Source organism: Kogia breviceps, chromosome 12 (genome assembly GCF_026419965.1).
Source record: "Kogia breviceps isolate mKogBre1 chromosome 12, mKogBre1 haplotype 1, whole genome shotgun sequence".
NCBI classification, from domain to species: domain Eukaryota; kingdom Metazoa; phylum Chordata; class Mammalia; order Artiodactyla; family Physeteridae; genus Kogia; species Kogia breviceps.
This window is the reverse complement of record NC_081321.1, coordinates 79,011,052-79,034,243: the sequence shown is the minus strand read 5'-3', so window position 1 is coordinate 79,034,243 and position 23,192 is coordinate 79,011,052. Positions and strand designations below refer to the sequence as shown.

Below are 23,192 nucleotides of genomic sequence, written 5' to 3'. Positions count from 1 at the left end.
GGACCTGGACGAGTATAGCTGAGCATGGTGAGGTGTGTCTGTGGGAAAGGAAGTGGGGTCTGGCTGGAGAAGTTAACTGCGCTTGGGAGCCAAGAGGAAGCAGCTTGGGAGGGTGGTGGGAACCAGGTGGAACAGGAAGAATGTGCCTCAGCTTGAGAAATACCGAGACCCATCTGCGGGAGAAGGTGAAGACTAAGTCAAAACTGTGAGCTTCTTACATGAGTTACTCAACTCCAAATACTGAGTAAGAGGGGCCTTTTATAAGAAATGACAGAATAATAGTTAGTTCCTCAAACACAGATTTGTAGATGAGAAGAATGTTTAGGAGGAAAGCCATTAGGGGGGTCTTTGCTGAAAACCATATTTCACCAGCAAGTAGTGTTAACAGGCTCTGTTGGCAAAACCAGAGAAATTGGGCTCAAAGCCATCCAATGTGAGACAGAAATTTTGTTTTTGAAAACGCAACCCTGTAGACACTTGTCAAATCCAGCTCATGCTTTAGAACAAAAGGTGGAAGTACCTGTTCTGATGAAATACCACTGGCCTCTTTGTAGGAAAAATGTAAGTAGAGCTGGAATCTCTGAGTCAGGAAAAAACCCGGTAGAGCTAAACCTTGCAATCAGTCACACCTAATAAAGAAACAGAAGTGACCGAGGGGGCAATAAAGTATGATCTAAACCAGTACTTGTGAAGAATTTTGTTCTTATAACTTGAAAACAACCTCCCTCCCTGCCTGATCCACCTTCACAATTTGGAGGGTTGTTGGGTTTGTGTCCATGACTAGAGATCCTGTGTTGCCCCAGTGACTGATTTTTCCCTTGGTGCAGGGGTCCCACAGGAAATTTCCTGGAAAAAAGCTGTCCGAACTTCAAAGCAGCACATCAAAACCTGGCTACAATATGTTCACCAAAGACATGTTCTGGAATGTCCATAGCAGCGTTATTCCCAGAACTGAAAATCACTCTGATATCCATCCACAGTAGAATGGATAAATAAATTGTGGTCTGTCCACACGTGTCATACTACACAGCAAATGAGAATGCACAACCTGGAACTGCACACAACAATATGGAGGGTCCACAAACGTCACGAGCTAAAGAAGTCAGGCTCGAGTGGACCTCCTGCACGTTTCCATTTACATAAAGGAAATAGAACGAGCAGGACAGGTAGAAGTAATAAGTTACTGCAAGTCAGGCAGCAGTTACCCCTAGGGAGTGAGATTTATAGAGACTGGAAGGGAGTTTGACGGGGCATCTAGTGGGGTGGTGGTCACGTTCTGTGTCTCATCTGGCTACTGCTTGCACTGGTGTGTTCAATTCATAAAGTTCAGAGAGTTATACACTTATGTTAGGTGCCATTTTATGAATGGATAGTTTGCTTCAAGAAAAATGTTTTTAAAGTGTATACCATTAGCAAGAGGGCGGTAAGCGCATTCCCTGTTGCAAGCAGACATATTGCCTGGTGACGTCAGGGGACAAAGAAGTGCTCAGAGGGCAGTTCTCTCTCTGCGCCGTAGTCAACACAGAGCAACGCACTGAATCCAAGGATGCCTGGAACCTCATACGAAATCTCATTCATTCATTTACGCATTTGTTCATTCCTACTACAAACATGCTTTGAGAGAGAAAATATACGTCTGGGACTTATATTTACTGACAGTTACGCACAGCGCGGTCGAGCGCTGTGCTGCAGATGACGTTAAGGTGCTGTGGGAGGTACTGATTTGAGGGTCTAGGGCTGTGAACTCCAAGAGAAGGAGTCCTGCCAAGTCTGATTAACTCCGGAACTGAATTTCCTCCAACTTCCAAAGTATCCTTTGCGCCTCTAAGGCAGTGGTTTAATTTAATGTGCACGTGAATCACCTGGGGGTCTTGTTAGAATGCAGACTGTGATCCCCTAGGTCCGGGATGGGGGCGGGGCTGACAGCTGCTGGTGCTGGAACCACTCTGTGTGGGTTACCAGCGACTGTCACGTGACCAGAGTGATTCTTGGGCTCGAACCCAGGACAGTTTGACAACCTCTCTTGTTCGGGCTGGTCTCTCCCGAGGGCACAGGCAGAGAAACAAGACAGGCCTTGGCGGGAGACCAGGTAACTGATGAGGCCCTCCTGACCCGGCCTGCCGTCCACCGTGCGAGGGAGGGAGAGAGAGAGACGCGGTGCAAGGAGAGGGGGCAGGTGGAGGGGCGGGTGTTTTACGAAACCGGAAGAACTTTGTCTCGTGTTCCTTTCATTTCTGCCTCCCCAGGTGCCCAAACCTTTTCTCGACAGGAAGAACAGGCTGGAAATGTGAATGTACATCTAAAATTCTTGCGCAAGGCTGCACAAGCAAAACCAGATTTGACAGAAAAATGCAGAAACGAGTCAGGGCTGCCTCAACCCTTTGGGGAGCTAAATATAAAAAGAGGTGGCTGAAACCTTCTGTTTTCTCACCCATTGGAAGGAGGATGTGAAGGGCATCACACATACCTCGTTCCATTAGGGAAAGAGATCCTACTAGACTCCCACCCAGACCCAGGCTGGAGGGAAGGGAGGAAGCGTCCTGAGGAGGCAGGGGAGGGCCGTGCCGTGGAGCAGCGGGGTGCCGGGAAGCGTGTAGAGGCTTCCAGCTCAAGGGAGAGCAAGAGAGAGCGGAGATCTTGGGCAAGTTGCGTGCGTTCAGCACGGCTGAAGCGCGGCAGGTGGGGAGCTTCACGTAAATAAGTCACAGAAGGCTGGTTTTGGTTCTGCTTGCAGGTTTTGGGTCTGGTGACATTATTTTTTTAAATATCCACAAATAACTTTTTTTGAATAGGTAATATGTTCACATACATCAAAATTCAAAAGGCTTAACAGGTTACTTGGTTGAACTATCTCCTTCTCACCTCTGCTTCTTAGTCACGTCACTTCCCCTCCCCCCCCACCAGGCAAACCATAGCATGAGTTTTTTGAGCTTCCTTCCGGAATATTTTACATAGGTATGAGCAAACTTGATATATATTCTCCTTCTCCCTTTTATATAAAAATAGGCAGTCATCCATAATCTTATTCTGTCGGACTCCCCGACCACACACAAGCCCTTATCTTTCCAGTTATGGACCCTGATTCCAGACGTCCTTTGGCCCGCCAGGAACTCTAATCCGCTGCCTCTACCTCTTCATGGTCTCTCACACCTCTGGTGTCTGCCCCTTGCCACGCTTCACTAAACCACCCCTAGGCAGCCACGTCTACCCAAAAGGTAGAGAATATCTAGTGCAGATATTGATGGGACCTTGAAGGCTTTTAAGCAGGGTAGTGAGGTGATGAGAAAGAATGCTCTAGCAGAAAACACAAGATGGGAGGAAGAAAGCCAATCTGATAACTTTTTTCAAACTTATGCAATAGTCCACAATAAAGTGGTGACAAATGGATGGACAAAAGTAAGTATCTGGGGCAAAATTGATAAACCCATCCAACAGAGACCAGGTGTCTTGGTAAAGACTGAGTTCCCAGGAGATGATAGAAACCCCCAAATAACTGTCTTAAACCAAGTGGAAGTTATTTGTCTGTTAAGGAGAGGAAACCCAGCCCACAGGGGCCTTCCACGATCACCAGAGACCTGGCTACTTCCAGCCCATAGCTCCTTCCATGCTCGCAATGGTCCCAACCTCATGATACAATGTCATAGTTAGAGCTTTAGCCATCAAGTCTGCGTTCCAGATAGCAGAATAGGCAAAGCGTTCATTAAAGAAATCCCTGTTAAGGACACTTCCTACAAGTCATAATTGACAATTCTGCTTACCTTCCATTGGCCAGAACTTAGTCACATGGCCATAACTTCAAAGAAGGCTGGGAAACGTAGTCTCCTGGGAGGCCACGTATCCAGCTAAACATTGAAGGTTTTACTACTAAAAATGAAAAGAAATATATCTATTGGGGAACGGCTAACGGTCTCTACCACGTCAGATGTATTACCTGGATTTTAGATTCTCTACTCCCAGAAATGTTCTTTCCCAAACACATCTCTGCTTTTTGCCCCATGCCTTGATTCTTTTTTCTAAAATTAATTAATTAATTAATTAATTAATTTCTGGCTGCGTTGGGTCTTTGTTGCTGCGTGCGGGCTTTCTCTAGTTGTTTCTCTAGTTGTTTCTCTAGTTGTTTCTCTAGTTGTTTCTCTTCATTGCGGTGCACAGGCTTCACATTGCCGTGTCTCCTCTTGTTGCAGAGCATGGGCTGTGGGTGCATGGGCTACAGTAGTTGAGGCGCGAGGGCAATGCCTTGATTCTTGCTACTATTTCTACCTGGAAAGCTGCCCACCTCCCATTCCCCATGCTCAATCCTACAGCCCTTACCACTTTTCCTATTAAAATCCTGCTTGTCCTTCAAGCCTCATCTCAAATGCTACACCAGCCATGTTGTTATTCTTGACCTTCCCTAAAGGGAAAGAACCTGTCCCTCTAGAACTTCATTTATAGTTCTCCTTGGGCCTTGGCCTTCACCTCAACATCATGCTATCTTAGGTCATTGGCATAGCTTATAACGGAGTGTAAATTATCCAGCAGGTAGGACAGAAACTCCCCTCACTGTGTTCTAGGTAGCACAGTGTAGTAGAACACACTTAATATCTGCAAACTGTACGACTATTTAAAGAAGGGAAAGGTCTATGTGAAGTAAGGGGGAAAAGAAATGGGAAGTCTTTATACCCTTTTAAGGAAAGTGTTAATGCACCAATTGCAATTCCCTGAATTTCCTGAATGTAAATGCATTTCAAAACATATGATCATTGCTAATGTTGCAGACTCTTTTTAGAGGCCTAATTTAGTGTGATTTGCTTCTCATTTCCCAGGTCTTCCTAAAAACTCATGCTAACAAAACAAGGGAAAAATATATATTAAAATGATCAAAATAAACAAAATAAAAGCCAGCCGAAATAATGATACCAGCTAACACATAACAAAGGATCATTCTAGGCCAAGCACAGTGCTGAGCATTTCACAGACATGATCTCATTTCATCCTTTCAACAACCCCATAAGGCAGAGGTATCTCAATTATCCTGAGGGGACTGAGGCCTAGAAGGATTAAGTAACTTTTCCAGGTAGAGTCGCAGGGCAATAGAGCTGAAATACCTCCTGCTCATATGACTCTGTAAATACATGTGCATTTCTTTTCATAAAACTTTATGTAACTCATCTTTTTCATCCTTAATAAAATCTCCTTTTGATGGGAGTTTGGGATTAGCAGAGGCAAACTATTATATACAGGATGGATAAACAAAGTCCTACTGTATAGCACAGGGAACTATATCCAATATCCTGTGACGAACCGTAATGGAAAAGAATATGAAAAAGAGTATATATATAAAACTAAGTCACTTTGTTGTACAGAAGAAATTAACACAACATTGTAAATCAACTATACTTCTATAAAATTAAAATCTCCTTTTGTATATACACCCTGATATTATCCTTATTTTACAGAAGCATGGAAAGCTTCATTTTAAAAATTCAATCCACCATTGGATATGAATAACACTCCTATTGTTTGTAAATTGTCAATTTTGTACACTCTATATTTGGGAGTCATTGGTATCTTAGAAAACAATTCCTACTGCATATCTATCTTTTGATTCATCTATTAATCAATTTGAGGAATTCATTTGTGGTTGTCTGTGGATATCTCTGGAAGAGAGGCGTAACACAGAGGCGTACAGAGAGAAACACAGAGGCGTAACTGGAACACAGAGGCGTAAACTCCGTGGGTTACTGGTAATCAATAATGGAAGATGATGATATTGACATTCTTTTATTAAAACAAACAAACTATACTTTCTCCAGTAGGAAGAGAATTTGATTGTGTATTCTTCTACTAAATCAATTCTACTGCATCATATTTGTCACCCTAGATTTGGTGACACCAAAAACACTTTTAGGCCTCAAAAAGTGTTTGCTAACATCAATCATGCCATGGATTCTTAGGCCCTATGGAATTAGGATTTATGCACATGTAAGGTATTCCATGTCATAGTTTAGGATGTTTTTATTTTGTTTTCCTCTGGCTTGCAGGGGCCAACACAAGGATACGTAAATGTATAGCCTCTCTTTCTGTTGCTGGGGTCAAATTTAATTGTTAGATCACTTTGATACAGAATGGAGTGATGCAGCACTTTCCAACTGCTCAATTCATATTCTCTAGAAATCCTTTCACCTCTAAACATGTTAAAGTTTCCCTCTCCCTAAAAACATAAAAAACACTTTCTCAGCACCATACTCCTCCCTATTCCTCTTTTTTTCTTCCCTTCTCACACTGGCCACACGTCTTGAGAGAACAGCCTCTGCCCTATTTCCTCTCTGCTCTTTTATTGCTCAGTCACTGTTCTGTGGCACCCACCTTTGACTAAACCACAAAAGTCAACAAAACCACCATCTTCCCACCTCCACCCCACTGCCAAATCCAAGGAAGACTTTTTACTTCCTATTGTAATGGCCCTCTAGGCTGTATTTGACATTGCTTCTTGGCTCTTTCTAGTTTATTTCATGAGTTCCTCTTACTCTAGCACCACCCACCCCACTTTTAAATAAAATATCAGCTTTATTGCGGTATAACTGACAAATAAAATGTTAAGATATTTAAAGTGCGCGTCGTGGTGATTTGTTATAAGTATACATTGTGAAAGGATTTTTCCCCTCCTCTAGCCTTTTTTTCTTAAATTCTGGTGTTCTCCCAGCTTCCCACCTGTTTTCACTGCTCTTTTTATACACTGTCCTTGGGCTGAGTTTACCCACTGTCATAGTTTCACCCACCACATTATGTGATACTCTCATATCTACCTGAAACTTCCCCAGAGCTACTGACTTAAATACCCAAGTGTCTCAAGGACATCTCCACTCTGACTCCCATACAGTCTCAAACTCCATTTGTCCCAAATTAAACTTAGAGCTTTCCCACCTAAATCTGTCCTCTTCACGTAGTCTCTTCCTTTGTTTAAAGATAATCCAGCCACTGAAGCCAAGAATCTGAGAAATCATCTTAGGCTCCTTCTTGATGTGAAACCACTTATCTCCTAAGTATTCCTTCCATTCCTTCCTCTCTATCCGTACTTATTATATATTACCTATGTCAGGCCCCCAGCATCTTCTTCCTGGACTATTTTAACAGTGGTTTCCCAACTCTCCTGACTTTGGTTTGCTACCTCATACCCATTCTCTGAACACTACCAGTGTTCCTTTGATAACATGAATCTGACCATGTCATTCCCCTGCTTAAAATTCTTCAATGAGTCCCCCATTCATGCATTCAAGATTAAAGGTCCAGCGGTTTAAGGTCCTTTGACACGCGTCCTTTTCCAATTTTGCCAGTTTCAACTCTGAGGTCCCATTTTTTAGGCATGTCGTCCTTCAACCCTTCCTCACTTCCAGGATGTCCCAGCTCTGCACTCCCCTTGCGGCCACTGCACACTCATACCATAGAATTCTCTCATTACGGTATACTGAGGTAATCCTTCTAAGTTTCTAAGGCGGAAATGTAGCTTATTTCCATTTTAGATCTCCAGGGCCTGGAAATGTACATGATGAGCACTAAATAAATACTTGTTGAACTGACAGAACTGAGCTCACTTACACTGGGTTGCCAACATGGAAAGCAGTAACGAAACAGCTTTAAAATATAAATCTTGACGTTGACTCTTTGTTTCACAATTGCTTTTGAAATGTTTGCATGAACATTTTCATTTTATTAGCGAGGGGAAAAAAAACAAAAAAACAAAAAACACTCACGTGCCTCCCCGTCGGGGAATCGAACCCCGGTCTCCCGCGTGACAGGCGGGGATACTCACCACTATACTAACGAGGAACTGCACGGACGAAGGTTTTCTGGGAGGCCTCTTATCCCTTTTTACCCCGCCCCTCCCTTGCCATTTGCAACCACCCGTAGGCCTAAAATTCTTCTGCTGCTATTGCAACTTCCATCGAAGTTGAATGGAACTAAAATGGAAGTGTTCAGTTTGATCTCCCCGCCGCACTTATTTCCATCGGCTTAACCTTCCTCTAACTTCTACTCCTTTCCTTTTCCTCCTCCTCCTCTTCCTCCCCCTCCGGGAGCAGTATCAACCCACCTCTGCATCCCTCAACACACACACTCCCAGAGAGCAAAGCGCACGCCTTGTCGCGCTGCACCACGGGACTTGTAGTTCCATCCATGCCGTACCGCACTCTCCTCCCACTTCAAGGAACTTCCTTTCCCGGCGGGCGCCGCGAACTCCTCCTCCTCTGCTTTACCTCCCTCCCGCCTTCTCTCGCTCTCCATCGAGTAGTCAGTCGGGCAGCTGAGTGTTGGGGTGCTGATCGCGTGCAGCGGGACTCTGCACAGCCATGCCCGAGGTAGTGGATACGTGCTCCTTGGCCTCCCCGGTGTCTGTCTGCCGGACCAAGCACCTGCACCTGCGCTGCAGCGTCGACTTTACTCGCCGGGTACTGACCGGGACCGCCGCACTCACCGTCCAGTCCCAGGAGGACAATCTGCGCAGCCTGGTACGGTGGGACAGGCTCCCAGTACCCGCCTCTCCCCGGCCACCTGCCTCTCGTCTCTCACCCCGCTTCGGCCCTTTCCCGGTCCCACACCCCCGCCTGCTTTGCGCATCCCTCGGTGCTCCTGCGCAGCCCGCAACCCGTGTTCTGCACCTCCTTTTCAGCCCACACTCATTTCTCAGCGTCCCCTTCTTCACACCCCACGCACCCCATATCGATCCCTCCCAACCCAACTTGAGTCTCTGCAGTCCTTCCTCACCCACTACGTATACCTCCTGCCTTCTCCTCCACCCCTTCCCTCTCAAAGCCTCCTTCCCAGTCCCTGGACACATCCCAGGGCCCATTCCACGCCCCGCTGCTCACCCAGCGCTCAAGTTTCATTTTAGCATGAATGCCTCTTTCCCCGCTAACCCTAGTTCCCAGCACTCATGGCCCCTGTGGTCTCCCCATATCCTCGGCCTGCAGCCCAGAACTGCCTCCTCAGGCCCCAGAATTCTTCCAGTCCCCAGTGCTCCTTCCTCAGTCCACAGTCTCAGCTAAGTCTCAGGCCCTATATCCTGCCGATTCTCAGTCCCACCTTTCCCTCCCAGGCCCCTTTATTTCAACCCGCAGGTCTGCCGGATACGACCGATCCACCGTCTCCCTGCCAGTTCTCAACCGCCCTAGAGAATTCCCAGCCCTGCTTTGATACTTGCAGTCTCTACTTTCTAACTCCAGATGCAGCTCTCTCCGGGTTCATGGTCCTTCCTACCTTTGATTCTTATCACTCTTCTCTTCTAGTAATTTAAGCTCTTCAAGCTTCCTAAGGATGTCTCAATACAATTTATTAATAGTTGGTTCCCAGAAGCAAATAATATTGCGCTTCTTAGAAAATGACTTCTACAAGCTCTCTAGCCACTTGAATGACGAAAAACTTGTTTAGATTTGTGGAATGTTATTAAATTATTTTATCTGTACAACATAACCTGTTTTCAGTGTTCTTACTCAAATTGTCTGATAGTATTTGGATTGTACCTTTCACCTGAAGAATTTCATAGATAAGCATTTTAGAAATAAGAGGAACAAGAAAAGGCCAGGCACAATGTATTTTGCATAGAGTAGTGTGGCGATAGCTACCAAAGCCCAGCAATAAACAATCAGATAAGGTATGTTGTAGACTTAATGGAGGGAAATGAATAGGGTCAGTTAATTGGGCATAATAAGTTTAGATAAGAGTTGGTGGTTTTCATGATTTTTTCCTGCTTGAGTAATAGGCCTGTATTTTGAGTTCATTAATATGAACTAATATAGCATGTAACTTCCTTACTTTGTGATTTAGCAATTTGCTAGACTCATTATGGTTTGAAAAATAGGTCGACTCCTCTAGGTATTGATTTGCAGTCACCACAAGTACTGTAAGGAAAATAAATAATTAAAGCATTATAAGCAAGATGATAACTATTTCCCTATAGGCTGTACTTTGGTCTGCTTGAAGTGCCAGGCTATCGTTTATTGCTATTGACAGCTTTGCCCAGGCAGGATCAGCTAAACTGAAGTCCTGTTTCAATACAATCTCTCTTTTTATTAAAAGAAAGGGAATTTTGATCGTTTATCACTGCTTAATATGACCTTGCACTCTCACTTATTTATAAAAATAAAACCTTTACCTCTGTTCCATGAGTAAGCAAGAGTCAGGACGCTTAAATTTTGAAAAGAATGTCCCTTCAATGTCCCAGTCTAAAAACCTGCCTGTTTTTGCATTCCCTAAATCTCAAGAGAAGATTTTCAAATGACTAATTCCAACTTGTCAACTATCCAGTTTCCTTTGTTTTTCTTTCTTATTACTATTATTGATCAATTGCTTAATAACACTTATCAGTGAAATTTGAAGGGAAATTTCTTAAGTAATTTGGGAGTGCTAGCTGAGGTCAGGGCTTGAGATATACAGCTTAAACATTGCATTTTCTATTTTCTCTTGGTCCAGGACTTGCTTCATGCATTACTTGGCACGTGCTGTTTCTCCGGCACTGTGTTAAACCGTGGGAATGCAAGCCTAAGTAACTTTCTTTTTAAGAACCCTCAGTCTAAGGGAGAAATAAATCATTATAATGTGGTACAGTAAGTGCTACTGGAAAGGGTCGGGCCAACTTCTATAACAAACACAGAGGATATGAAAATGGTTTCACAAAAAATAGGTAGAGTAGTCTTCTGATTCAGAACAGATTTGAGAAGTTTCGGAAATACAGAAAACAGAATATGTTCCACTGGGAAATGACCCAAATAATTCACCCTTATGGTTATGAGTAGTATAAACGTACGTAGTTTATATACATAAGATACTCCAATCAAGTTTTTACAATAAATCAGATATTCAGAAATAGGTGCCAGAATATAACAAAGGAGTAACTTAAGCTATAAAATCTAATATTTCTGAATATGCAAATGCAGGAAGATATATCAGGCTAATTTCGAGTAGGGCAACAGTTGAGGGACCCCCAAAAAAGAGAGTACCCCCAAAGAAATAATTGCCCAGAGGGAGGGAAACAGATGATACTCATAAAAAATTTGGCTGCTCTTAAAAAAAGAAGAAAAAGAAAGGGAAAGAATAATACAACCAGGATGGAAATTTCTTCCCAACCAAAAATTGTTGACTCTATAGAGATAAGAATAAAATTGTTAAAATTTCCTGAGCTTATCACCACAGTTAACTGAGTCAAAAGAAAAGTGACTGGACAGTGGCTGTTTCTTGGCAGTCTAACTCCTCATGCTATTCCAGGCCAGATTTCAAGGGAAAGATGCCAGAGGTAGGAAGGTTAGTGAGCAGTTCTAATAGTCCAGGGCCTGACCTAGGGTGGTGGTAGAAGAAAAGAAAAAGTATGAGGACAGAGTGTAAAAGAAAAACTTGTTAACTGGCTATGCGAGATTGGGAAGTAAGATCAGTTGTGGATTAGTTGAATGTTTCAAACCTTAGGGAAGTTGAGGAGGTCCATCAATGAACTAGAGAAATCAGCAGAGAGAGCAAACTTAGGGGACACAGTGGTGGCTTTGTTTGTAGAATTTCTAGAAGCCTATTGAATATGAGATGACGTTTTCCATGGAAATGTCAAGCAGGCAGTTTGAGATACCTGCTGAAGTCCTGGGCAGGGGATGAAGCTATGAAATAGACGGGTAGTCATCTGCACAGAGGTTCTAGGTGAAGATGTGGGCATGAGTGAGAACTAGGGAATGAAGAATACAGAGTATGGTAAGAAAACCAAAAGGCCAAGGCTAGCACATAGGGACATATCCATATTTAGGAGTTAGAAAGGAGGGGGAGGAAAAAAGCACTAGACAAGGAGGAGAACCATTGATGTGTAAAGTCAAAGCAGCAAAGGAGAGGGCTTCAAACAGATGCTGTGGTCCATTAGGGCTGTGAGCAGCAGAGGTCAAGGTTACTGAACAGAAGAGACCTGTTGTTCAGGAGGACTGCCCTTTCTGTGGCAGAGGAGCTAGAAGCCAGATTGAAGAGGGGGAAGGGAGGAGAGATTGATGATGAATTGGAAATAGCAGCCATAGATTGCCCTTGAAGATTAAGAAAGGAAGGAGAAAAATAGAATAATTATCAGAGTGGACAGAAGAATTGAGTGAAGTTTTAACAATAATATGGAAGGCTGGTTTAGGCTGATTGGAGACAGTCTTGTGGCGTAGGAAGATTGAAGATTCTAGAAAAGTAGTTGAGAGATAATGAAATGTTTCTAGGGCTCAGATAGAGGATTCTTGGGATGGAAAATCCTCAGACACTTGCTGACCCTCCCTTCCTGCCCAGAGCAGTTGTCTTTAATCGACCATAGCAAGTAAATATGCCCTCCCACTCCTCTATAGGGTCATTTGGTTAGAGTTGCCATACCAAGTTGGGCTTTTTCTAGATACACAACAGCAGTGAGGTACAGTCTACTTATTTGCCTAACAGGTGCCAAGGTTTGTTTAAATTTGGGGATATATGAAGGTAGTGCAGAGCAGTGAGACTATCTGAATTCTAGGTAGAAATATATGGTAAGATATACTGAGGAGTCATGATGAAAGAAGCAAGTTATAGATGGATTTTTTTTTCCTAGTAGAGAAGTTAAGTTTTAGGAGACAGAAGCAAAGGCATTTTAATTTAGATCTGACTTTTACTTAAAGCTGGAAATTTGTGTAACTGTCCCAGAATTACTTCACAATATATATGCAAATCTTAGAGCCCCCCAAAAAATTTCGGGAAGTTTAAAGTCCCATGAATTGGGACCTATGCTAACTTTTAATTCCTTTAATTCCTGTCTTTCACTGTCTTACTCTCCCTAAGCAACTAGTTCTATTGTAGTTAGCCTATATGCTATATTAGTTTTCTCTGGTGCCTAAAACTATATTCTTATCATATAAAAATATTAATTTAATTCTAGATTCTGGATACAAAGGACCTTACAATAGAAAAAGTGGTCATCAATGGACAAGAAGTCAAATATGCTCTTGGAGAAAGACAAAGTTACAAAGGGTCACCAATGGAAATCTCTCTTCCTATTGCTCTGTGCAAGTACGAATGTTCTCATCTTTCTCTTTTATAGCTAAATAAGGGGGATATACATTTCTATTTAATTTAGATGTTTTTTCATTTCCTATTTTTAGTTTCTGTGTATGTAGTAACTGATACACTACTTCTACCAATCTGCTGTTCCGATTGAAGCTTATAGTGAAAATTATATGTTCTTAAGATATTAAAGAAATTCATTGTATAAGATACTCCAGAAGAGGACTTTTGATAACTGTTAACTTCTTTACTCATCATTTTAGTAATACCTAGAGTGATGGTGGAAGCATGCCACCTTAAGGAGGCATTTCAGGATCGCCTGGGAAGCTTTACAAGCTGCACATTTTTCACTTTCTCCCCAGAGGCCAGCCACTTTTATTAATGGAATAACAACAGTGGCAAACATAGAACCATTTCTATGTACTTAAAAAGTGCTGGAGATGTATTCTTTCATCTAATCCTTATAGTAACCCTTTGTGGTATGATCTGCATTTTTTTTTTTTTTATGCGTTACGCGGGCCTCTCACTGTTGCGGCCCCTCCCGCTGCGGAGCACAGGCTCCGGACGCGCAGGCCCAGCGGCCATGGCTCACGGGCCCAGCCGCTCCGCGGCACGTGGGATCCTCCCGGACCGGGGCACGAACCCGCGTCCCCTGCATCGGCAGGCGGACTCCCAACCACTGCGCCACCAGGGAAGCCCTGATCTGCATTTTATAGACGAGGAAAGGGAACCTCAGAGGGAGAAGGTAACTTATTTAAGAAAGTGGTAGCCAGAACTGTCATATTGGGAGTACATCCCACTCCTAGATATACTGGGGAGGGAAAAAAGGGTGGAAAACCATTGGCCTAGAACAGGGTCAATCTACCCCACCTTTCAGCGGTCAGTGTTTTCATGCATTCTCTTCCTATCTGAGAAAAAGAAAGGAAACTCTCACACATAATTTGTGAGTTCTATCATTAACCATATTGTACAGATGAAGCAACTACCGCATAGGGAGGTCAAATAATTTGTCCAAATTCACAGCACCAGTTAGTGGTAGATTTAAGCACAGGCACAGCCACTGGTCTCCAGGGCTCTTGCTGTTTCCTCTTTAACAGTGCTGCTCAATCTATCTGGGGTGAAGGACCAGTTTTTGTTAGTTCCAGTCCACCACAGGCTGATACTTTTGTGAAATGCAATAAAAATGAATTCCTAGGAAGAAGAGATTAAATACAAACACATACATTTTATTATAGGTTCAAGAGACGTAAGAATTTATTCTCAAGCTCTTGACTTAACTTGTCCAGTAACAGTTTGCAGACTAGCACTGCCCTATGTTATACTCTGGCACCCACCACGGTGGTAGCTGAAGTTCCAAAATTATTTCTTCTACCTTCCCATCACTATAAAAGATTACATGATATCACAGAAAAAAAAGTTGGGGTATTCACCTAATATTAGTTCCCATTACATCTTCATAAGCAGTTACCATGTAGAGAAAAGAACCCACAGGCTTGGCATTCAGGTAGGAACATGTGAGGCAAACATTCCTAAAACTTACTCTCAATCAGTGATGAGACCTCGTAAAATATTATTTTATATTATTTGTGTTATTTATGTATTTTGAATTCAAATTTTAGTTAGATTGAATTGTACTCTACTAATGTATTTGTTCCTTTCATACAGAAATCAAGAAATTGTTATAGAAATTTCTTTTGAGACATCTCCAAAATCTTCTGCTCTTCAGTGGCTCACTCCTGAACAAACTTCTGGGAAGAAACACCCCTATCTCTTTAGTCAGTGCCAGGTAAAAAGGACTTGGAATGATTTATTAACTCCAGCTCATGCAGTTGAATGAAGCAAAGTGGACATGGTCTTATGGATACATGGGTCTTACCTAAGATAGTACTTTATTTTATCTTATATTATTAAAACTACATATATTTTCATTTATACCTGTCATTATTGACACATTCATATATTACTTTTAAAAAGAAACTTCCTTCAAATTTGAAAACATGTCTACCTAGATTGGACTTTCTAGGTCATATTTATATTCACATCCTCAGCACCTAGCATAGCACTTGGCAGAGAGTGAGACCTCAATAAATGGTCATAAAATGAAAGGAAAAGACTGTTAAATGAAGTAGGTACCAGTTATGAAAATTGCTAACAATAAAGAAGGGGAAAGGGAAAGATCAGATTTCCCATTCCTCTCCAGACACCATTGCCCAGAGGTAACCATTGAGTTGGCGCGTAGTCTCCAGATTTTTCTTATACATTTACAAGTGTACATATTATGTAAATATATTGAATGTACCTTTAAAATGATATGATTTAGACTACATCTGCTTTCTGTTTAACAACTAAGAATAAAGAACCACATAATTAGAGACAATCTGTCACAAGGATAATAAGTATCAAACTTTCTTCTGAAAAAAAAGACTAATTCTTTTAGTAATCAAATAGTTTACAATTAAAGGAACTCGCTTCATTCAACATTGACTATATTTCCAAGCACTGTGTAAGGTACTTCACGTATTTAATCCTTTTACTATTCCTCTGTGATAGATACTATGGTAGGCTCACATTTGAAAACAAGTCTATCAAAAAGGAAGCAATGTTGACACCTGTATAGACGTGTTTACTTTCTACTGCCAATTGAATTTTTTTTTTCTAGGAAACTCATAGTTCACTAATCTGGAAGAGATGTCATGTTCTAGGCAAGAATGTACCAATTATGTACTCTCTGTCTCTTATCTGATTTTCATCAGTAATTCGTATGGAATGTCCGTTGGCAAGAAATGCAAGATTTGTGAGTCAGAAGAATGTGAATTTTGAACATACTATTCCATTTCTTGTTGGACAGTTTTTGATATTGAGGAAAGAGATTTCAGTTAAATTAAGAAATTACTATAGTTGATAGGAAGCAGGTAGACATGATTTTGTTTGATGAGTTTGCTTACGGCCGTTCTCTATGCATATTTTTCTGGGTTTGGTCTTATCCAGTGAAATACATATAAACCCCACCCCTGGCATTGCTGAGCCACATAACCAGGGACCCTTAAGGAACCCTAAAGGCATAGTCTTGGAAACTTATTTTGGGAGAGAGAACCAGGTGGTTCTTCTGGTTCTACTTAATCCATCTAGAGGTCATTTGGGATTTCCTATCTATGGAGAATCTATTAGATTTGAAGGGAAAAGGGCTGGAGTTTGAGGATAGAAGGAAGTTTGCAGAGGCGTGAAGTAGGTCTGGGGTTTATAACAACTTCAGAGAGAGATGTTAGTATCAGTGTTCCTTTAAGCTCTGTAGACCATCTCAGTGAGACTGGGATTCCTTTGCTCACAAGCAATAGATGCAGACTTATCTGTAAACAGGGCAGGGTATAAAATCATAGGTACTCTGGTCATTCTTCTTAGTGGAACTGATCTTTATGACAGACTGATACGGAAGCAAAGAAACACTCTACATATTATGGGAATGAATATGTCTAGATGGTATTGAAAGAGACTTTTCTTTCTCCTTCCTTGTCTTCCTAGTGTTTACTTTCAAAGTTTGCTGCAAGATGTCAAGACTCTAACCACATTTCCCAAGCAGTGTTCCTTAGCACACTGGCGCCCCATTAGACGTTAATAATTAACCAGAGGAAAATGGGTTTCGTGTTGAAATAAGTATGAGAATTCGAACAGGTTTCTTTATTATCGGTCTTTTCAGAGGCTTCAGGAGGCTAATGTTCTTAGTGACTCCCCCAGACATGCAGTATGCCATGGTTCTCAAATTAATTAATGTAATGGTTGACAATTACATTAAAAGGGAAAGCCAGATTTTTTTAATCCACAGATCTACTTTTGCTACTTTAAAAGAGCTGAAGAAATGTGAGACATTTTGATCTTTAAAAAGAATGTGTCTAAGAACAATGCTGCAATTGTAATGATTTCTTAATGACTTGATTTATGAGACAGGGAAATAGCTGTTTCTTTTTTTTCCTCCCTCTCCCAGGCAATCCATTGTAGAGCAATTCTTCCTTGCCAGGACACTCCTTCTGTGAAATTAACCTACAGTGCAGAGGTAAACATCACTGAAATTATTCACTGAATTAAATGATCCATACAATTATTTTAATAGGGATTACATTAAATCTGTGGATTTCTTTGGGTAGTATGGACATTTTAACAATATTAATTCTTCCAATCCATGAACACGGGATATCTTTCCAAAATGATCCATGTAAGTAAATGTGGTATAAATGATAAGCAGAGATAAGAATTGAATTTTTATAGCTAGAAATACTTTACTTAATTAAATTCTACCTGAAATATGTTAGAAAGAGGCTATGGATCCCATTTTGAATCTCTGTTTTAAAGGCAGTTTCAAACATAAGTATAAAAATAAGGGGTGTCAGGGACTTCCCTGGCAGTCGCATGGTTAGGACTCCGCAGCCGGGGGAGTCCTGGTCGGGGAACTGAGATCCCACATGCTGTATGGCGCCGCCAAAAAATGAAATGAAACAAAATAAATCATTCTGATTTTAAAAGGAATTCAGAATTCTGGACCTAAAAACAAGAATTTGGGAGCAACTCTTTTTAACTTAAAAAAATTGACATTTGTAGAATTAAAGTTTCTATAAATGTACTTTACAGCCATGTAAATATCTATCTAGGTATCCTAATGCGCATATATTGCAGACTTATCTGTGTACATTTCCAGCTTATTCTTGTTGTAGGTACTGCTATTCCTTTTAGGAAAAGATAGACTATAAATAATAAATAAATACTATCCCAGAGGCTAGACTTACTTAGACCAGGCAAATAGAATTGAGGACCAGCCTGTATTTATGGGGCCTTCTTGATTCCCACATCGTTCCACAACCAAACCACCCCTAGCACAGTGCTGCAGAAAACTGTACTTAGAGGCCAAGAATCCCTGGACTCCGGTGCTTTGTGACCACCTAGAGGGGTGGGATAGGGAGGGTGGGAGGGGAGACGCAAGAGGGAGGGGATATGGGGATATATGTATACGTATAGCTGATTCACTTTGTTATAAAGCAGAAACTAACACACCATTGTAAAGCAATCATACTCCAATAAAGATGTTAAAAATAAAATAATAATAAAAAAAGAATCCCTGGACTCTTCTCCACCACTTAATAAGTGCATGACCTTGGGCAAGTCTTACGACCTCACAACCTCAGTTGTCTCATCTGTATAACCTATCACTGCCTAAATGAAGGGAGGAAGCAGAACCAAGGTATTTCCTGAATAGTTTTTAGCTCTAGGATCTATGGTTGTTGCAGCACTGATTCTGGAGGTCCTGATTCTGTGCCTGCCTCAGTAACAGCTTTGAGGACTGGGCCATGCCAGAAGAACATGAAAGCCTAGCATTGTTGGAATGGATGTTTGCTAGATCATTAACACTCATGTGATGGTCCTTTATTCTGGCATTCATTAGAAGGAAGACTTGGAGAATCATGGAGATAGGGTACACACTTAAGTGACCATACAGTTTGCCCCATAAGGACCTTTTCCATACAAACTTCCAGAGAAAATTATTTCATATTTCTCAGCAATAAGTTTAAAAGTTTCTCACACTCATGACCCTTAAAAAGTGGAATTTGTGGGCTTCCCTGGTGGCACAGTGGTTGAGAGTCCGCCTGCCGATGCAGGGGACACGGGTTCGTGCCCTGGTCCGGGAGGATCCCACATGCCGCGGAGCGGCTGGGCCCGTGAGCCGTGGCCGCTGAGCCTGCGCGTCCGGAGCCTGTGCTCCGCAACGGGAGAGGCCACAACAGTGAGAGGCCCACATATTTAAAAAAAAAAAAAAAAAAAAAAAAAAGTGGAATTTGTAACTCCAAGTTTATGTTTTAAATATTAAATTTTTCAGAATTGTATTCTCTGATCTAAAGTGAGTATAGCATCCTTTTGAATCTCTTCTGAGGATGTGGAGGGGAGGTGGCTGCCATTGCCAGGCATGGTGCTGAGCTCTTCATTTATATTATTTATTCCTTGCAACAATCCTATGAACTATTACCCTCATTTGATGGGGTAAACTGAGGCTCAGGGAAGTTATTTGCCCAAGTGCATGAAGTTAGTAAGTGCGGAGCTGGGATTTTAATCTAGTTTCTACCAAATGCTCTTTAATATGGATGGATGAATGGATAGGTAGATATGTCACCATCATTTTTAAAGAAGCCAGTTTTACATATTGTCAAACCTATTTATAAAAGTGACATAGAGGAATGTATTGGGTTCAGAGTCTATTGTATCGATAGTCAAAAAGCCGGGGGAAAGGTTATTTTACATAGAACTTTTCATTTATATCTTCATTTATATCTTTTCCTTCTCAATTAGGTGTCTGTCCCTAAAGAACTGGTTGCACTTATGAGTGCCATTCGTGATGGAGAAGCACCTGACCCAGAAGACACGAGCAGGAAGATATACAGATTCAGCCAAAAAGTAAGATCTTAGGGCCTAGATTTTGTGTTTTAGTTGGTGGTGAACTACAAATAGCTTTTACCCATCCAGAGAGAAAAATGGCTTTTGAAATATTTCAGAATTTAGAAAGCAGCGCCCACTTTTTGTTTTCTTCATTTCTTTTTCTTTTGCGCTTTAAAAATATTTGGTTCTGCCCGCAGCGTTGTACTGAAGTAGGAGGGTGCCGGATAGGCATGGCAGGGGGGCGATTCCATTTCCCTACATCCCAGTCAGGAGCAGGTTTCCTGTTTCTAAGTTACACTTTGACCTGCCCTGGTACCAGAGCTCGGGCGTGTGGTGGTGTAGTGTTTACAGATGGAAGAGCTGTTTTAGACCAGAAAGCACTCTGTTACAGTCCTTTTAAGTTAAAATTCCTAAGTAGCTGGTAGTTTGACTTGTATCTTTGACCTTTAATGAAGTGTGTGTGTGTGTGTGTGTGTGTGTGTGTGTGTGTGTTTACTGATGCTTTTTATTTTTTTAAATATTTTTATTGGAGTGTAATTGCTTTACAATGTTGTTAGTTTCTACTGTACAACAAAGCGAATCAGCTATATGTATACATATATCCCCATATCCTCTCCCTCTTGCGTCTCCCTCCCGCCCTCCCTATCCCACCCCTCTAGGTGGTCACGAAGCACCGAGCTGATCTCCCTGTGCTATGCGGCTGCTTCCCACTAGCTATCTGTTTTACATTTGGTAGTGTACATATGTCAATGTTACTCTCTCACTTCGTCCCAGCTTACCCTTCCCCCTCCCTGTGTCCTCGAGTCCAGTCTCTAGTAGGTCTGCGTCTTTATTCCCATCTTGCCCCTAGGTTCTTCAGGACCATTTTTTTTTTTTTTTAGATTCTATATATATGTGTTAGCATACGGTATTTGTTTTTCTCTTTCTGACTTACTTCACTCTGTATGACAGACTTTAGGTCCATCCACCTCACTACAAATAACTTAATTTTGTTCCTTTTTATGGCTGAGTAATATTCCATTGTATATATGTGCCACATCTTCTTTATCCATTCACCTGTCGATGGACATCTAGGTTGCTTCCATGTCCTGGCTATTGTAAATAGAGCTGCAGTGAACATTGGGGTGCATGACTCTTCTTGAATTATGGTTTTCTTTTGTCTTCCTTAGCAGAACAGGTAACTAAGCCACAGTGGACAATTTTGCCCCTACCCCAGCTTCTGGGATTCCAAAACCTTCAGCATCCTCTCGTTGCTGGATTATTTTGTATGTCTCTCAAATATACCAGGAGTGGTTTTAAAAAGGAATTTAAGACAAAGTTTTTTAATTCAAGAGAAAATCACAAGAAACTTAAAAGCATAGTTGCCTTTTTATACATTAATTTTTGTGAAATGCTTAAAATGTACCTTGTAATACTTTGTGCAATCATGTTCTTCACATTTCAGAATCTTCCCTTGCTAATGGGATAAAAGGGAAATAGATGTTTTGAAATGTTTTTATATCGCAGTTTTGAACTATTTGACCCCCTCAGAAATGAGAACCATTTGAGAAGTGCAAAAGGAAAGTAATCCACACTAATGTCTGGAGATTTGAAAGGAAATTTAGTTACTTCTGAATACGAATTGTCTTATTCTGTAACATTTTTAAACACTAATTCGAGCATTTGGTGTGTGGTTTTTTTGCCCCCTTTAGGTTCCGATCCCCTGCTACTTGATTGCTTTGGTTGTTGGAGCTTTAGAAAGCAGGTGAGCCTTTGAACACATTTTGAAGTTTATGAAAATATTAAACCTTAGGTGTATTGAACCTCTGTCAGGATTAATTGGTAGATCATTTTTGTATTTCTCAAGATATCAAGCCAACAGCTCTAGAAACATTCAAATCTAATCATGAAATGTAAGTAACAAATTAATTTTAAATTAAAAAAATCTTTACCACTCACCCCTTCGACTTTCCAAGTATTATAGAATGAGCATGGTCTTACCTTTATAGATCTGGAATCTAAGTTTGAACAAGTCATTTCTCATAACCTCCATTTCCTCATCCTCAAAATTATAATATCCCCTTTCCTACTTCATTGGGTGGTTATGTGCAACAAATGAGATAAATTATTTTAAAGCGCTTGGAAGCCTAAAAATATTACAGAAATATAAGATATTTTGTTAAAATTTTACCAGCAGCTAGAGTGCCCTTCTTTCTTAATTTCTTGTTTGTTCTTATTTCTGAACAACTGAAAATTAAGAATGGCTATAGTCATCACATTCTTTAAATTGCCAGGGATGTGGACACAGTGGACAAATCAGGCAAATATAGATTCCAGTTCCAGCTGTAGCAGTTAATAACTACCTACATCCTTGGGCAACTCACCTCTCTGAGTTTAACCTTCTTCGCCTAAAAACTAGAAATAATCATGTTTACTTCAAGGGATTTTTGTGAGGATTAACAGACCTAACATATGTAAAGGTCCTGGCCTATAGGAGGCACTCACTAAATGATAATTATAATAATTGTCACAGCAGCTGACAGTTATCAGGTCTCATTAGGTACCAACTTCAAGGCATTATGCCCTTGAATCCTCACAACTCTGTGGAATGGATACAATTACTCTTCCTCATTTTACCACTAAAGAAACTGATGTTCGGTGAGTTTAAATAACTGCCTCAGAGTCACAGAGCTGGGAAATGTCAGAACCGGGACCCATCCTAGACCATCTGACTTTAGAGCCCATGCAGCATAGAACTCTGCTGTCTGGAGTGGCAGCCACTAACCACATGAGGCTTGAGATGTGCTGAAAGTGTAAAATACACACTGGATTTCTAAAGACTTCATATGAAAAAAAAGACTGCAAAATATTTCATTAATAATCTTTTATGCTGATTACATGTCAAAATGATACTATTTCGGATGTATTGGTTTAAACAAAATATATTATTAAAATTAATTTCATCTGCTTCCCTTTGCCTTTTTTAAAAAATGTGGCTACTGGACAATTTAAAATTACACACGTGGCTCACATTTGTGGCTCTCATTCATTTATATTGGCTAGCACTGGTTACCATTGCTACTCACTGTGGTCTACAAACCAATAGCTTTGGCATCACCTGGGAGCTGGTTAGAAATGAAAGTTCTTGGGTCCTACCCCAGACCTACTGAATCAAAATTTGTATTTGAACAACCTCCCCAGATAGTTTGTATGCATGTTGAAGTTTGAGAGGCCCTGCCCTAGAATCCACTGCCTCTCTGGGCCAGGATATCAAGGCAAAGACTTATTGTTTGGGGTTTGGCATTGCATAACAGTTTTAAGATGAAATTTACATGAAAAAAAATATGTTTGAGTTCTAGTCCTATATAAGTGATATATAGTTCTATTTGTTTCTTCTTTTTTTATTGTGGTTAAAAAAAAAAAAACTCCACAAAATTTACTGTCTCAACCAGTTTTAAATGTATAGTTCAGTAGTCACTAGTGTTAAGTATATTCATGTTGTTATGAAACAGATCTCCAGAACTTTTTCATCTTGGAAAACTGAAACTCTGTACCCTTTAAACAACAACTCCCATTTCCACCTCCCTCCAGTACCTGGTAACCATTGTTCTATTTTCTGTTTCTCTGAGTTTGACGGCTTTATATACCTCCTAAGTGGAATCGTAGAGTACTTTTCTTCTGTAACTGCCTTATTTCACTTAGCATAATGTCCTTAAGTTTCTTCCATGTTACAGCATGTGACAGGATTTCCGTCTCTCTCTGTTTGTTTCTTCTTATTTAAAAGTGTTCAACCT

The 23,192-nt window shown here is 41.1% G+C and overlaps 1 protein-coding gene and 1 non-coding gene across 2 annotated transcripts in view; one reads left to right on the top strand and one right to left on the bottom strand.

Moving 5' to 3' along the window:
* Positions 1-7,737: 7,737 nt before the first annotated feature.
* Positions 7,738-7,809, bottom strand: TRNAD-GUC (transfer RNA aspartic acid (anticodon GUC)). Its single transcript has one exon. It is a non-coding gene; the product is annotated as a tRNA-Asp (tRNA).
* A 368-nt stretch (positions 7,810-8,177) lies between these two features.
* Positions 8,178-23,192, top strand: part of LTA4H (leukotriene A4 hydrolase) — a 28,652-nt gene continuing 13,637 nt past the window's right edge. Inside the window, exons 1-6 of the mRNA XM_059080286.2 lie at positions 8,178-8,486; positions 12,881-13,011; positions 14,671-14,791; positions 16,985-17,053; positions 19,333-19,437; positions 21,111-21,163. Of these exons, the coding sequence (XP_058936269.1) occupies positions 8,328-8,486; positions 12,881-13,011; positions 14,671-14,791; positions 16,985-17,053; positions 19,333-19,437; positions 21,111-21,163 (638 nt within the window). The 5' untranslated portion in view covers positions 8,178-8,327. The remainder of the gene's footprint in view (positions 8,487-12,880; positions 13,012-14,670; positions 14,792-16,984; positions 17,054-19,332; positions 19,438-21,110; positions 21,164-23,192) is intronic.